Raw genomic sequence first — 16,285 nt, 5'->3', positions numbered from 1 at the left:
ATGCAAATACAAATGTCAGTTTCCTTGAGGAAATCCCTGAGCCAGCCTTTGTGCCCAGCTAGTCTCGGAGCACAGGAACTGCTGTTCCCTTGCCTGCTGGGCTCCAATGGCAGCAGCGGTGGGGACAGCTAGGAGGGTCACTGTGTCTCCACTTCGTGATGTGGGGTATCACAAGGAGGAAGGGAGATGTGGGATGTGAGAGCAGTGCTGCAGGGAGAGGAGAACCTCTCCCAGGGACTTCACAGCCGTAAGGCCCAGGCTGTCTCCTCTCTGGGCCTCTCAGATGCAACCCAAGGGCTTGACTGAGCCAGAAAAATACATTGTGCTAATTCATCGATGCATAATTTTAATGTAAAAGTCACTGTGAGCAAGGATGGCCACGTTGACATGGTTGCTGACCCAAGGTGACCCAGACACGGTGGCTTTCACCTCCTGAAGCACTTTGTGCAGCCTCAATTAACAAGCCCTAACACAGTATAATTCTGTAATACACACACATCCCACGGGGCATTGATTCTCTAAAGTCACCTTTGGCCCCGCCTGCCTTTGGCTCCCAGGCATGCGTTACCTCCACACAGACCCCATTCGCTCCTGGGAGCACTAACTCTGAAAATAAGTAATTCTCCTATCTGTGGTGATTTTCACATGTTTTTGGGGTTGTGGATGCCCCATCCCTAGAGGCGTTCAAAGCCAGGCTGGATGTGACTCTGGGCAGCCTGGTGTTTGGCGACTGTGCACATAGCAGGGGGTTGGAACTAGATGGTCTTTGAGGTCCTTTTCAACACAGGCCGTTCTATGATTCTATGAAGTCCACCCGCACGGCTCCCAGCGAACACCGCCATAGCCGAGCACCAACTGAACGCACGCAGCCCTACCGCGCGCGCTGCGCGTCCCCGTCCCGCGGCAGCGCGCCCCGCCGGCCCCGCCCCTCCGTCACGTGCGTTAGCGACAGCCGCCGGCGGCGCCGATTGGGCGCGGGGCGGGGTCGCCCGTCAGCTGTGCGCGCCGCTATAACAACAAAGGGCTGCGCGGGGCGCGGAGTTGGCGCGGCTGCGGCGCTGGGAGCGGCAGCGCGGTGCGGTCCAGAGGTGAGTGCGGGGCCAGGCGGTCCCGGCTCGCTTCTCGGCTCCGAGCGCCACCCGGCTGCCCGTCCCCGCCGCACCCGGAAGGGCGGCCGGAGGAATCGGGTCGCCACCGCTTTGTCTCCGCCGGGCGAGATGGCTGCGTCCCGGAGGAGCCCCGCGGGGTCCCGTACGCTGCGCTCCCCCCGGGTCGGTGGGGTCGGGCAGCGGCGCCCGCCGCGCAGCGCCCGTAGCCCGACCGGGAGCGCCCGGGAGCCGCCTGGCGGCAGCGGGAACAGCCAGCCCAGCTACAGCGGGAGAAGCGGAGTCTGACGGCCCGGAGTTCTTCTGTTCTTCGGCTCTTTCTTTTCTTTTCCTTAAATTCGTTTCTTTTCTCCAGCGCGTCCCTCTGTCCCGGCAGCTGGGCTGTGCGCTGGGCGGGGCGCTGCTCGTTCAGCCGCCCTCATCCAACCGCGTCCCCAGCTTCGGTCTTAGCGGCCCCGTGCCTCGCTGCGGGCGTAGGGCTGAGCGGTTGGAAAGCTGAACGGAGAAAAGGGTCTGGGCGTGTTAGCTGACAGCCGGCTGGACGTGAGCCAGCAGTGTGCCCAGGTGGCCAAGAAGGCCAAGGGCGTCCTGGCTTGTATCAGAAATAGCGCTGCCACAGCAGGAGCAGGGAGGTGATCATCCTTCTGTGCTCAGCTCTGGTGTGGCCGCATCTTGAGTGCTGCGTTCAGTTTAGGGCACTTCAATACGAGAGAGACATCGAGGTGCAGGAGTGTGTCCTGGACAGGGCAGCAGAGCTGTGAGGGGTCTGGAGCTCAAGTCTTGTGGAAGGTGGCTGAGGGAGCTGGCGTTGTTCAGGCTGGAGAAGAGGAGGCTCAGGGGAGGTCTTATTGATCTCTACAACTGCCTGAAAGGAGGCTGGTGTAATGTGAGGGTTGGCCTCTTCTCTCAGGTAACAGTGACAGGACTAGAGGGAATGGTGTTACATTGCACTGGGAATGTTGAGGTTGGATATTAGGAAAAATCTCAGGAGTGGTGAGGCACTGGCACAGGCTGCCCAGGGGTTTGCCTCTTCTGTCAGGTAACCTCAATAATAATAACTTCAATAATAATCCTCAGTAGGATGGGAGGGAATGGCATTAAGCTGTGCCAGAGGCAATTTGGGTTGGATATTAGAAAAAGTCTCTCCTCAGAAAGAGTGGTGAGGTATTGGAAAAGGCTGCCCAGGGAGGTGGTGGAGTCGTGGTCCCTGGAGGTGTTCAAGAAATGCATTGGTGTGGCACTAAGGGATGTGGTTAGTGGGCATGGGTTGACAGTCGGACTAGTTCACTGTTTCCAGACTCAATGACTGTGTGATTCTCCCCTGCCTCTCCCACTGCTGACTCTCAGTAACAATGTTACTGCTTGGTGTCTAATGGCCTCGTATCAGGTGAAAACATAGCATGTTAAAAAGCTCTTTTCTAGAAAAACAACTAAAGTCAATGCAGTTTCAGATGTTACCATGCATCTTCCTTGTAGTGGAGAGGAGGAAACAGCACACTGACATTGAAAGCCAGTGTGCCTCATTAGTGCGGTCTGAGGGCTGTGGGTGAGGTGGCATGCAGGCCTTGTTAAAGGATGCAGCCTGTAAGGAGTACTGTTGGTTGGTTTTGTCTGCTGTGGTGTCTGTCCCTTTCTGGATGGATATCTGCATATCGTTTTCCTTAGTTAATTATTTAAGCAGGCATTTCTCTGTAAGAATTCCAACAAGCTGAAGTAATTCAAATGTTGTTCTGGTGAGATGAGAAAAGTTTAGGGACTGAACACTCACATGTAGCTGTTACTTATTCATCTGGCTTCAGTTCCTTGGGTTATACATGGATATTCAAGGGCTGTCAGCATGCCAGTGTGGGGACAACTGGCTGCTCAGCTCTCAGCAACAATTGGGTGCCCTCATCCCAACCACTGTGTGCAGGGCTCAGGCTTGCTGGCTGTCATTACACAGATCTAGAGAAGTATGCTAAGAAGTAAACATTACTGTAATTAAACCAAGTCGCCTCTCCTCATTCCGTGAAGTCAGTGAGGTCGGTGCTGAGGGAGGGTTTGGTGGGCCTGGGTTCTGTGTAGATATTCTCACCTAGAGGTGTGGGCCAACAGTAGAGCAGAGCTGGGAGGGCCTGGGAGGAAGGCTTTGGAGGGATCTGGGCTTCTTCTGTGTGTCACTGGGATGCCAGTGGGTCTGCTGTCTCCTGGGACAGACTTTTGCTGGTCCCTCACCCTGCACCAGTGAGAGGGCTTCAGTTTGCTGCCCTCAGCACGCTCTCTGCTGCTTTGTCACTAAGACACCTGTCACTATTTTTTTTGCAGGTTTAACACAAACTGTTTACCAGCCATGACTCTCGGTGTCCTGTACCGAAACTAATAAAGCATCTGTGCACTTTAATCTCAAGTCTATGCCACCGTGCTAGAACAGAGTGAGCTGTGCCTTGAACCTTGGATATAAAGATCTACTAGCCAAAGTCTTGTTCCTGCCTTAGTAATGTTCCAGAGGTTAAATAACATGTTCATGGGAGAGATTGATGGCTTGTCCAGCCAAGAGCCAGAGTTCAGTGAGAAAGAAGATGACGAGTGGATTCTAGTTGACTTCATAGGTAAGGCACCTGTCAGACGTGAGCTCTAGCCCATACTGGTTCTGTTTCCATGTGAAGAAGCCATACAGTCAGCAGAAACTTGGTGAAGGCAAAGTTGATGGAAGTGCAGAGTGCCTTCTGAACACGTGCACCAAAATGTGTTATGTAAACTGGTGAGAAAAATTACATCAGGTTTATAAGCCTGACATGAGCTTCAGCAGAACCACTTGTACAGATAAAATGTGTGTTTGACTTATTACACAGTTGTATTGCTCTGCTGATAACAGCTGCTTTACGTGTCTAACCTGCGTTGTCAGGGAACTCCCTTTTCCCCTCCCCTTGGCTCATAAAAACTTGTGTACATACTGATAGGGGTTTGTTTCTGTTTTTGTTTCATATCCTGTTTCTGACTACGTGTGACCTTGCTGTGTTTCTTTCTGCAATCGCTGATGTTGATGGCTCCCCCGATCATCTGCAGCAGACACTTGCACTAACTGCACCACGGAGCAAGATGACATTGCTGAAACATCACCTGCAGGCAGCTCGCCTGTCTTCACCTGCCTGCCATCTCCCCTGGAGCACTTGCCTGAGGCTGGCGAGTCGTGCTTCATCCAATTTGAGTCATGCCCCATGGAGGAGAGCTGGTTCATCACCCCTCCGCCATGTTTCACTGCAGGTGGGCTGACTGCCATCAAAGTGGAAACCAGCCCTATGGAGAACCTCCTCATTGAGCACCCGAGCATGTCTGTCTATGCTGTCCACAATGCCTGCCACAGCCTCGGCGACACTGGATGTGGGGATGAGGAATTCTGCAGACCAGGCAGTCCCAGGTACCTTTGCTTTCTGCCAAGCAAGTGCTGCTCGTCTGCTGCTAAATATATCTGGTTTCTACTTCATCAGTATAGACACTTAATACTGAATTTTCCAGCTTATTTCAGAGCGAGTGAATAACATGAATACTACACAGGTTGAGTAGGGTGATCAGGGCTGCCTGCCTAGAAAGATGTTATAAGAGATGACTGTGCTAGGAGGAAATTAGCTGTGCAGCTCTTACACTGAGAGGTGTATTTATGGAGCCCAGAGGTTGCTTACAGAGCACGCTCAAGTTCTGTTGAGACTGGTGGTGGTATCTCTGTAGCTGATTGTGTATGCTTGGAAGACATTTTGCCCCCTTTGTAACTAGAAGAAAAGATATTTAGCCAGGAGGTATAGAGTTTTATTATAAGGATGGCAAAGCACTGGAACAAGTTGTTCAGAGAGGTGGCGTATGCCCCATCCCTGGGGACATTCAGGTTCAGGGTGGGTAGGACTCTGGGCAACCATATCAAGCAGTAGATGTCTCTGTTCACTGCAAGTGAATTTGACTACATGGCCTTTAAAGATCCTTCCAACTCAAATGATTCTATAGCCATGTGTATTTTATCATAAACATTAGTCAGTACCCTTTCTGTCACCTTGAGTTGAAAAATGTTACTCCAACAGTCTGAACAAGGAAGTCTATTTCTTTTTATCACTCTCAACCTACTAATAGGTTGGGATAGAAGATAAAATCTTGTACACACAGCTTGTGGAACAGACCCAAACTGAAATACTTAACAAAACTTGCATCCCTCAATGTGAGAATTTGCACTGTAAACTTCTACTTAGACCAAGGTGAGAAGTTGTGCCATTTTAGCCTTGAGTTCTAAAGACCTTGCTAAGTGAGATTACTGTGGATATGTTTTCTTGGTGCACTGCTTCCTTGCTGTGAAGTGCCCAGTATATGCATCTAGACCATATATTGTGTGTATATGCATGCAAATATATTTTTGTTGCTGTCACTACACATTTGCCTGTGTTCCATTAATTGGAGTTAGTGGAATGTTTTGGATATCCTGATTGACAGCAAAGTTACTTAAATTATAGAAAGTTTTGTATGGGAAAACAATGAAAGTGCAGAGAAGCTGCTGTAGGTAGATGCCCAGTGACTTTGGATCAAGTCCTTGTCATGTTTAAACTGTTCACTTCAGAGAAGTGAGTGACTGAGATGGTGCACGTTGCTGTGTTTTGAGCATAGTGCTGATACCAGCACATGTGCAGAACATGGCATTCCTTGTGATTATCTGAGGAGGGCAGTTTGTGATGTCAAACACTGAGGATCTAGCTGAACTTAGGGGGAAGCTATATGCACTCGGCACCTTTTAAAATTTGGGTTAGAAGGAGTCTGCAGGACAACTGTAGGCTCTTAGGCATGGCCTAGTAAAGGAAAGACCAGCTTTGATGAGTAGTCTCCAGTGGATAGTAACACCTGAAGTCAGATACTGGCTTCTCTGGTGACTTCTTTGCAGGAGGCAATGATATAAATGATTTGGGAGAAGAATCTTGTGTTATGTTATGCAGTGGAGTTAGGCAACCTTAATGTGTTGAGTATCTCAGCTTTAGTTTCCCAACTGGTGTATGATTAAATTTCCACATGCTGTCTTCTCATTTGTTACCTTATCAGAGGATCTAGACCTCTGTATAAAACACAACTATGTGGGGTGGCAGAACTGGGGGTTGATCTCAAGTCTAAAGCTGAGATAAATCACAAACTGGGAAAATCAATTGTGCTGAAAGCACAGTAAGCTTTGAAAGCTGTCTTTAAGTCCCCAGTGGTTTAATGGTTGGCCGTTTAATGTTGTAGGGCCAAGAAAAGCTGCTTAAGGCACACTGGCACAGTAAGTACTGCTGTTTTGGGATAGTGCTTCTTGTTTGATCAGTTTGCTAGCAACACTGCTTCCTCTAGAGCCTTGTATGCCAAAACAGTACTCCTTTTTAGGACTAACCTTTGTGCTGAATAATGTAAATTGATCAAGCCTAACTACATCTGCGTTAACAAGCCTAAATGCTAAGTGCAGAAAAATTACTTTAAAATATTAATTGGTGTGGGGTCTGAATCCTTTAGTGTTTCTTGTGAGATCTGGCTGTGTATTGTAACTAGTAGCAGTGCTTTCTAGCAGCACAGATGCTGGGCACACAAAGTGTATGGAGCAGCAGGCTGGCTTTAGATACAGCCCCTCTAAAAAGATGTTTTTGACCATGTGGTTAGAGGCTCATCAACCCAGTTCTCCCGGTGCCTGGGGCTCACTAGGGCCTGGCTACTGAAGGCAGCCACTGAGATACCAAAATACTGAAAGACTTCATTTGTTACTTCTAAATTCCTGCCAAAGTGAAAGGATGGCACAAACTTTTCTTGTGTTCTTTCAGTCAGTTGTATTTTTTCCCATAATAAGTCACAACACTTAGGATTAGCAGTTAATGCACTTCTTTAGCTAATGACATGAAGTAAAAGTGTGTTTAGGAAAAACACATTCCAAAAGCACACTGTGGTATGGCTTCTTAACTTTTTAAGGCTTTCTCTTCATCTGGAGTTCCAGCTCCAGCACTATGGAACTTATGAAGAAGCCATTATATATGGAAAATGGTAGCCCCATGTTTGCAGGCACCCTTGTGTAAATTGAGCTGGTGCAATCTGCTGAGCAGGTTTGTGTTCTTATCACTTGTTTCTTGCTTCATTTTTGAAGTGCTAGATTTAGGATAAATCCAATGAATGGAGAGAAGAAAATGAGCATATCATATTGCTATTCTGTAGGCTTTGGCGCAGTTGCTTCAAGTCACCTAGGAGCTTAAAAAGCAAGTGGATTAAGTGGATTTTGATATTTAAAAGAAAAAAGGAGAGAGTAGGGGCAAAGTTCCACTCTGACAGAGCATTTACATCCTTCTACATGGGATGGAGGCAGGTAGAGGAGCTCAACCCTGTGCCAGTCACCTCCTAGAGGAGACTGAGAAGGATGAACCGTGGTCATGGCAGTCCACGCTTACTACAGACTCTCCAGGAGCCCATGGGGATGTTGTATAATAAATGCAAACTAATCCCTCTCCCCCAAAAAATACTTCATAGAGGCATGCTACTGCTAAAAGACAGATTTCTGAAGGGATTTCTTGCTCATGCTTAAGCAAACTCCTGGCCTCTCAGACACCTTTCTGGGTACCAGTGAGTTGCTCACTGGTAGCTTGGGAAGGGAGAAGACCATTAACACTGGTGCCTCTGGTCTCACGCCAGCTGTGGCTCTCAGACCTGGGATTTGCTTTTCTCAGTTCTAAAACCACCAAGTTATTTTTACCTTTGCTCTTGAAGTTTCAGGAAACGCCAATGATTGTTTGGTGAAGTAGGGAAGTCCTCTCTCAGTATATCAGTCCCTGCTTGCATAGGCTGCTGTTTTGTTTCTCACTAGTGCATGATGCAAAGGTTTGCCAAAACTGCTGACTCTCCACTCGTAAAATCAAGAGGACTGTTTAGAGAATGATCCTTTTGAGATCATTCCAGCGTGTGTTGCAACTTGTCTGTCTTTCCCACTCCTGTGCATGAACATTGAGTTTACTTGCTCACAATCCAAATGTACGCTTTCATTAGTGTGCTTTTGTTTTCAGCTCAAACAACCAGTGTTCAAGGTGATTTTCTTTAAACCAAACTTTGCCTGTCGGATAAATTTAAGTCTTCTAAAGCTGGATCGGTGACGCACGTTCTGATCTGTGCTGTATTGTGAGGTTAGGGAAGTGGAGTGGGAAAGTAAGGGCACAGTGGCATAATACACCAGAAGCCCAAAAGCTATTGTGTTGCCTTGGTGGCAAAAGCAAGTTGGCAGTGCTGCTTACCAATCTGATTTTCTTAAACTGGCTTGGCTTAACTTGAGCCCAGATCTTTGTCCAGTACAGTCAGTGTGCTCCTTCTTGAAATGCTGGATGTTCATCTTCTCGTGCCCTCCGTAGCTTGCATCTTTCAGACCTAACTCGGAAACAATCTAAATGTGCTTCTTTTGTTTCTAGACTGGAGGCCCGAAATGAAACAGGACAGCGTGTTCACTGCTTTGTCACAGCTCTTCCTACTCGTTCAAGTTTTCTGGAAAAAAACAAGAGCTTTCGTCCTACCCACTGGATAAAAGAACACAGCGAAAGACACTATCTCAACAGAAATGGTCTCCGTCGCCAAAACCTCACCAGGGATTGCCACTCTCGGCATATCAAGCACAACGGACTGTTTGTTCACCAGCCTTGCCAGCGTCAGTTCAATTACTGATGGCTCTCGTGTTTTAATCTATGATCTGATTGTTTCTTAGGTTGCTCATGTTTTCATGCATAGGTAAGTGTGGTCAGCCTGCTGCTGATCATCGATTCCCTCAGACACAATCACACAACTAGTGATGCATTTGGTTGAAGTGACACATCTCCAAAAATCTTGCTGCAAGTCTAAATTATGTTAAATATGGGTGTCTTAGAAGCCTGTCAGTACAGTAGCTCATGTGCTGACCTATCTACTATGTATAGATAGGTTCATAGATAGTTAAGCTTCTTTAAAAGACTGAGATAGAAAATCAGTTACGTCTTTGCATTCATCAAAGTGGAGTTTGAAAATTTGAAGTTAGCCATATGCTTTAATGACAAGTACTTGACAGCTTGTGTATCTCTCTGTATTGGGCATACATGATTAAGTTCTAACAAGGAAATACTGTAGCTGCTAGTGGATATTACGTAGCTATGCTGAACTGTTACAAGGACAACTAATCTGAATTGCCTAGTACCTACCTGTGTTTGCATGGAGTCTGTGTAGTTGTGTTAGGTACTTAATGTGAGTATCAGAAAAGGGTTAAACGTCCCTTTGGTATTTCCGCAGTATCCATGGCACTGGTGTTACAGATGAAGTACCTCACAGTGGAGTGAAAGGAAAAGTGGGCCTATGGGTTAAGTACAGATGCATAACCCGGAGAGCTGAACTGTTCTACTTGGTACAGTTCGAGTTCTCTTCCCTTTCTAACTCTCTTTATTATTGAAGAAGATCAATTTCTTCTAAAACCTAATCTATTCCATTTGTTCTGTAGTCTAGTTACCCCAAAAAATAGTGGATCAACTGTTCTTCTAATCCCACTGGTAGCTGACTGCTTTTTCTAAGAAGTCAGGCTGATGCTCAGTTATTTCTGAGCTGCAGATTGCTGTTAGATTTTCTTGTTTACAGGCTGAGAGTTGCTCGAAAATAGCTGGAAGGAGGACTTCTGATAGAAGTTCTTCTAACTCTTCTCACCTGTCCTCCCACTTAATCAAGTCTGAGATCAGTTGTGACTGGAAATGAAGGGCAGTGGGTAGCAAGGAGAAGAGAGTGCTGAAACAGTCTTACAGAACTAAATACAGATAATGGTATATTAAATTTGAGGCACTTCAGCAGTGTTTTTTTCTTTAAGTCAACAGAGAGCAGAAAGACTGAATATTAATTTTGTGGGCCACCAGGAAAGAAAAGCCATTCAAAACTAATAAATACTTAAGTATTCATACTTAAGTATTCATTCTTAAGAACATTCTGCAAGATACATTGGAAGTAGGTGGGCACTTAAAGGCAAAAAAAAAAAAAAAAAAACCCAGCTTATTAATAGATTGTACATTACACTGCAGCCACACTGAACACTGATAGGTAATCTAGAAAGTGGGTTAAATCTCTTTGAAGGAGAGAGGGAACAAATTCTCACAAAAAAAAGGGGGAATAAGTAATTTTACCTCCTTTCTGTCAGTGCTCAAATGTTGTGTGGTCCTTTTTTTTTTTTTTTTTTTTCCCCTCCCTGTGCTGGGTGCCTAGGGCATTAAAGTGTTAATGTTGCATTCAGTCATGTCTTCCAGTAATCCTTAGACAGAAGTTTCCATAAGGACTCATGTGGGGAGCATTGGAAATTGGGTGATGTCAATGTGAATTGTTCCAGACCTGCAACACTTGTTTTCTGAATCCATCCAAATGCTTCAAATTTTCTCAGAAGCCCAACAATTTGAATTAGTATTGATGTAGTTAGAGTGTAGTGCATGATGTAGTTACTGCACATAGTGCAGCTGGAATTGCTGGGGAGCATACCTAGTATGCAGAAAACAGCATTTATTTCAGTTTTCATTTCTCACTTCAGTTTTGCTGCTTACCTGGGATTAGATAGGGTCGTTGCAAGGGGATGTTGGCAAATACATGCATGTGTAAGAGCAAGTGGTGCTTTCCTGGATACGCTGGTCTTTAAAACACATGGAGTTTGTGTGAACTGGAAAGAGAACAAAATTGGCCATGTTATGAGGCTCAGAAATAGCAGTGAGGGTGTTACTGCTCTTTAAAGCCTTATGTACCCATGTTCATACAAAACTTTTGTGGTCCAAATGCTCTGGTTTATCTCCAAGTAGCTGTAGTCTCTCCAGTCTTGCGTTTGTACGTATCTGTATCTGGCATGAACTTCTACTTGCCTCAGATGATCTACCTTTACCACTCCAACTCTTTGTCCAGCTTAAACTTCCTTCTCCTCACTGCCAACTTTCAAGCTCAGGAAAATTCTGTGCTTTCCTGTATTTTTTTTTTTCTTGATATATCAAGTAACTACTTTCCTTCAGCTTTAATTTTCTTAAAGTTAAATGAAGGAAGATGATGTCTCCACCTCCCTGTGTTGGAAGGAGTAAGTAATCCTTTGATCTCAACAGGGAGATGGAATTGAGAGTATAAAGGCTCCCAGGCATTAGAATGAGAGCCTTGGTCTGTTCTTCTTAGCAGGCAAGTAAATGCAACTTTAGACTGCTCCTAGAGTTGGGAGAAACTGATCTTTTTTTTTTAATACTACATTACTAGATAACTTTCTGGTGATGAACTGCTATATCTTTCAGGATATAAACTGTTTTGTTGCACAAAGCTGTGCTTCTCAACTTGTGATATTGGAAACCGTATTGTTGTGTGAGATAGTACTGCATCAATGGCTTTTTGTTAATTTGTTTTAAGTATTTATGTTGGTCTAGTCCCATTTTATGCCTGGAGCTATTGGGTGATTAGATTTGTTTTGATTTTTCATTTTAATAGTGAGCTGTGTGGCTTTTTATATGGTTTTTGAACTGTACTAAAATGTGTTTTTTCTTGTAAAAGTGGAGGCCTTGCAGTGTCTCAAACTGATTGATATTCATGAATTTTGCTGAAATGATATTTTCATATATTGGTCAACAGACAGATCTGCATTTTAAACTGTGCCTTCTAGGTGTAACTTTACACAGCAAACTTGAAGATACAAAAGGGACATTTCAGATAGGATTAATACTGTACATCAGTCTATGCATATATGGCAGCTTCTTTCCAGAGCCACTTTCTATTTGTAGCAGTCTTTTTGATATGGAAGAATGTCTCGCTCTTATTTTTAATAGTTTAACACAAGCCGAAAGCTGACGAAATACAGCACTTTGCCAAAAAGTAGCATTGCTTAACCAGTGTGTATTTACTGAAGCGATCTTCTGTATTTTGTTTTCATGGTGTGTTATGCACCGTGGGGAGACATGATCTGAACTCTCAATAAATGGCCTATTCAAAAATTTCAGCCTTCTGTTGTGTCTGTTGAATTTGAAGTGTACAGGTGTCCCATTGGGGTCTGGTAGACGTGAGTACAGTATATAGCAAAATCCTTGCTGTTGTACAAAGGTTTCCCTGGGTATTGATTTGCGTTACTTGATCGAGTGATAATACACAGTCTAAGGGATACCTTGTGTCCCTGCCATCTACTGTGCCTCCTGATGAGCCTGCTAAAGTGCAGTAGGTGAATAGGATAGAAAGTAGGGAAGTAAGCACACGGGGCAGGAAAGCTAGTATCAAGATAAACAACCCTGCTGTTACACAGGCTTGATGCTTTCCAGAGATAATTAAAAAATCTAGTTGCTGTTGTATTCAATTGTTGGTCTGCCCACTGGCTGATGAATGCTGATGCCCTCACTCGCTTCATCCACTGGTGGGGTTTTGCCTCAGGACAACAAAGCTGCCTGTGAGATCATGACCAGGCTGCCCAGGGCTTAGTCTCTTCCTGTCTGGAAACTGTCTCCAACAGTGGGGACTGCACAACCTCTAGGAAACCTGTTCTGATGCTTGACTTTTGTAATTAGGGCCCAGAGAAGCCCTTCCCATCAACCTAATTTTGGTTCTCAATTCATTGCCTTTGCTTGACCTCCCATGCACAGCTGTGACAAGTCTGCATCTTGTACTAGAAGGCTGTGATTACCATTCAAGAGGTAGAATTAGGGATAGGTAATATGAGGCATGTAAAGAGCCTGTGCAAATGTGCAGGGGTTAGGAAAGCCCAGCCACCTGCAACTGAGTAACAAAGACTGTATCATGGCTGGAACCATAATCCTCTGGAAGGCAGTAAGGGGCTTCTACATGTATACCACCTGCAAAAAGATGGTTAGGGAAAAAGTAGAGCTGCTTCTGAATGGGATAGGAGACCCCATTTATGACCTCTATGTCAAAGGCATATGGAAGGCTGAATGCCATGTGTTCTTTGCTATAGAATCTAGTGGTAAAAAAAAGTCTTTGGGAATCATGGGCTTCTGAGGTTAGCGAAGGGAAGGCTGGCGCTTGGTTGAGAGGGACTGAGTAGAAGAATGCTTCAAGAAACGGAACATAAATCTATAGGATGCATCTGTAACTGATAGCAATCATTGACTCTCTAATGGTGTTGTGAGGACACTCAATCTTTCAGTGGTTATGGCAGTGAACAGGGTTCCTAACAAGGGGAAGAAATTAAATATTGTGCTTGTCTTCAAGAAAAAAAAAAAAAACCAACAACAAAACCTGAGCAGTTATAGGACAATCAGGATGGTTGAGCTCAGAAGGTTGTATACAGTGACATCAAGCCTAGCTAAAGGCCATTACCTACTGTTGTACCCCAGGTACTGGGACTGCCACAGTTCAAGAAGTGTTTGGACAATTATATTAAAAATAAGATTTGATCTTTGAGTGGTCCTGTGTGAAGCCAGGAGCTGGACTCAGTGATCCTTGGGAGTCCCTTCCAACTTAGGATATGTTATGATTCCATTACTCCTGTGCTGCTAAACATCTTCATGAATGACTTGGGTGTTGGAGCAGAATGTGCCATCAGTAGGCTTGCAGAGAGTAGGAGAAGCTGCTGGATGCATTTGTGCTGCCGCTCAGAAGGATCTTAACAGGCAGAGAAGATGTACTGGCAGGAACATCATAAATTTCAGCAGGGGGAAATGCGAAGTCCTACATCTGAGGAAACGTTACCACTGACAGTTCATACTGGGGCCAAGTGGCTGGAAATCACCTTTGCAGAAAAGTCTCTGAGTATTGGTGGATGCCAAGTTGACTATGAGCCAGCAGTGCACCCTCGTGGTCTCAAAAGCTAAAAGGCTCCCAGGCTGCAAGAGGAAGGAAGAACAGAGCCATCAGGTTGGCAGAGATGCATCTGAGTGCTGTGTCCAATGCTGAGGTCCCCAGCACGAGAGAGATGTGGATATGCTGGAGAGAGTCCAGTAAGGGGCCAGAAAGTTCACAGAATCATAGGGCACCATCCAGTCCAACCCCCTGCCACAGAAGTTCCTCATAGTGTGTTACTCAGGAAAGCATTCAGGTGTGTTTTGAATATCTCCAGAGAATGAGACACCTTCTCTAAGCAGCCTGCTCCAGTGTTCTGTAATCCCTTTAGTAAAGAATTTTTTCCTTGTGTTAGTATGGAACTTTGTATGTTTCATTCTGTGCCCATTGTCCCTTGTCCTGTTGCTGGGCACTGCTGGAAAGAGCCTGGCCCCTCATCCACTTGGCAACCACCCTTTAGATACTTATCAGCATTGATAAGATCCCTACTTAGCCTTCCCTTCTCCAGGCTGAGCAGCCCCAGGTCTCTCAGCTTTTCCTCATGAGTGAGATGCTTCAGGACCCTCATCACCTCTGTGGCCCTCTGCTGAACTTTTTCCAGCAGTTCCCTGTCTTTCTTGAGCTGAGGAGCCCAGCACTGGGCACAGTACTCCGGATATGGCCTCAGCAGGGCACAATACAGGGGGAGGAATCACCACTCTTGACCTGCTGACCACACTTCTTTTAATGTACCCCACAATATCAGTCAGTCTTCTACTTCTTGAACATTTTCATTAAACTCAGAGTCAAGGGATCTTCCTGATCAAGGGTGAGGCAGAGGAGGTGCTGAGTACCTCAGCCTTGTCTGTGAGCATCGGCACCAGCCTCACCAGTAAGAAATTCCAGTTAGCTGGCTGCTAACCCTGTGTGGATTCAGGTGCTTTTTTCCATCGCAGTTTTTGCTGCTTCTTGTGTCCTCCCCTCTCCCTGAGAGCTCTAAACAAAAAACTTCCATCTAAAAAATTTGTGGAGCAGCTTAGCTTCTTGCAGCCAAGAAAAAGATGAGAGGTGTTCCTCCTGGTCTCACTTCACGCGCAAATGAAAGCAGTGACAGTCTGAAAGAAAAACAAGCACTTTTTCTTTGGCTACTCTCATCTGATCAACCTGAATTATCTTTGAAGGTGAGTCTCCTGAGTTAATCTTTTCTTAGGGAAATCTGTAGATCTCTGGGTTTTCTTATGCTTCTTTTTTTTCCTCCTCCCTGTGATAGGATGGAAAGCGGGGTCCAGACAGGTAAAACATTTCCCACTTGTGTTCTGTCAACTGTACTGGTAACTTCAAAGAGCACGGTTCTGTCATTTCACAGAATCATAGAAACACCAAGGTTGGAAAAGACCTACCAGATCATCCAGTCCAACCATCCACCCATCACAAATAATTCTCACTAAACCATGTCCCTCAACACAACATCCAAACGTTCCTTGAACACCTCCACGGTCAGTGACTCCACCACCTCCCCGGGCAGCCCATCCCAGTGCCTGACCACTCTTTCAGAAAAGTAGTATTTCCTAACGTCCAGCCTAAATCTCCCCTGGCGCAGCTTGAAGCCATTCTCTCTAGTCCTATGGACACTTGCAGCTGTCCAATCCTCAAACTGGAACAAACTGGGGAACAAAGTGGTCTGTTTAACTGAGATGACAAAACAGAATCTGATTAACAAAGCATCTGTCTTTCCCAAAAAAACACTGAGGGAAAACTTTCATTTCCGAGTGTAGATTTTGTGTCCTGTCTGTTTATCAAAGCTGGAGTGTGTGCTCCAGCTTCCTGTACGTATAGATCCTTGCACATCTCTGATGAAGCCATGATACTAATTACTGAAAATGAACGCTGATAGAAGTTCTCCACGTTGTTTCCTTGTTGAGTTGTTCATTATCTGCTTTATTTGTCTCACTGAAATATTTTGGTGCATGTTTATAACCACAAAATGCTATCACCTCCACAATTCAGTGATACATGCAAGTAGGGTTCAGGTTTTTAATGAGAAGTAACTCTTAATGTGGCCTGGTTGTTCCCATGGTGTGCTCATAATAAGTTGTTCTTAGAATAAATGGGTCTGAACTGAGACTTAGCAGTGTGTTCATAAATTTTTGTGCCTCAGCCAGTCCTTTTCTCCATGAAAATACTGTCTTGGAACTACTGCTCTATGACTAACGCTTCAGAAGTTAAGTCTCTGTAAGTGTTCCAAAGTGTTGCAGGCAGATAGATGGTTGAATCCTCAACAACCTTAATGAGACAGCTAACTGTGTTTTAATTTCATGGACAAGCCAAGGAAAAAGAACCATAGAAAAAAGAACAGCAACAAAAACAGACAGATAGAAATAACAGAATTAGGCCAGGAGCAGGTCGGATCTCAGTTAGCAGGCATGAGCAGTCTGTATTTCTTTTGAAGCTCAGCTTCTACT

The 16,285-nt window shown here is 45.4% G+C and overlaps 1 protein-coding gene across 3 annotated transcripts; it reads left to right on the top strand.

Moving 5' to 3' along the window:
• The first annotated feature begins 937 nt into the window (after positions 1-937).
• On the top strand, positions 938-12,052 carry TP53INP1 (tumor protein p53 inducible nuclear protein 1). Of its 3 annotated transcripts, XM_085221440.1 has the most exons (5): positions 938-1,088; positions 3,411-3,694; positions 4,152-4,503; positions 6,336-6,369; positions 8,519-8,681. In XM_085221440.1, the coding sequence occupies exons 2-5, from the start codon at positions 3,583-3,585 to the stop codon at positions 8,534-8,536; spliced, it is 516 nt and encodes a 171-aa protein (XP_085077566.1). In that variant the 5' UTR covers positions 938-1,088; positions 3,411-3,582; the 3' UTR covers positions 8,537-8,681. The 3 variants fall into 3 exon arrangements, with proteins under 3 accessions (XP_085077566.1, XP_085077565.1, XP_085077564.1); XM_085221439.1 differs by lacking the exon at positions 6,336-6,369 and having other exon boundaries at positions 4,155-4,503; positions 8,519-12,052; XM_085221438.1 differs by lacking the exon at positions 6,336-6,369 and having other exon boundaries at positions 8,519-12,052.
• Positions 12,053-16,285: the final 4,233 nt, after the last annotated feature.

The sequence above is a fragment of the Meleagris gallopavo genome, chromosome 3 (assembly GCF_905368555.1).
Source record: "Meleagris gallopavo chromosome 3, MGAL_WU_HG_1.1, whole genome shotgun sequence".
In the NCBI taxonomy this organism is placed as follows: Eukaryota; Metazoa; Chordata; class Aves; order Galliformes; family Phasianidae; genus Meleagris; species Meleagris gallopavo.
Note: the sequence above shows the minus strand (reverse complement) of the source record. Positions and strands in the feature narration are given on the sequence as shown.

Coding starts and splice junctions, on each gene's coding strand:
- TP53INP1 (XM_085221438.1), top strand. CDS start 3,583: ATGTTCCAGAGGTTAAATAACATGTTCATGGGAGAGATTGATGGCTTG. Junction 3,695..4,151: donor GATTCTAGTTGACTTCATAG/GTAAGGCACCTG, acceptor GATCATCTGCAG/CAGACACTTGCACTAACTGC. Junction 4,504..8,518: donor TGCAGACCAGGCAGTCCCAG/GTACCTTTGCTT, acceptor TTTTGTTTCTAG/ACTGGAGGCCCGAAATGAAA.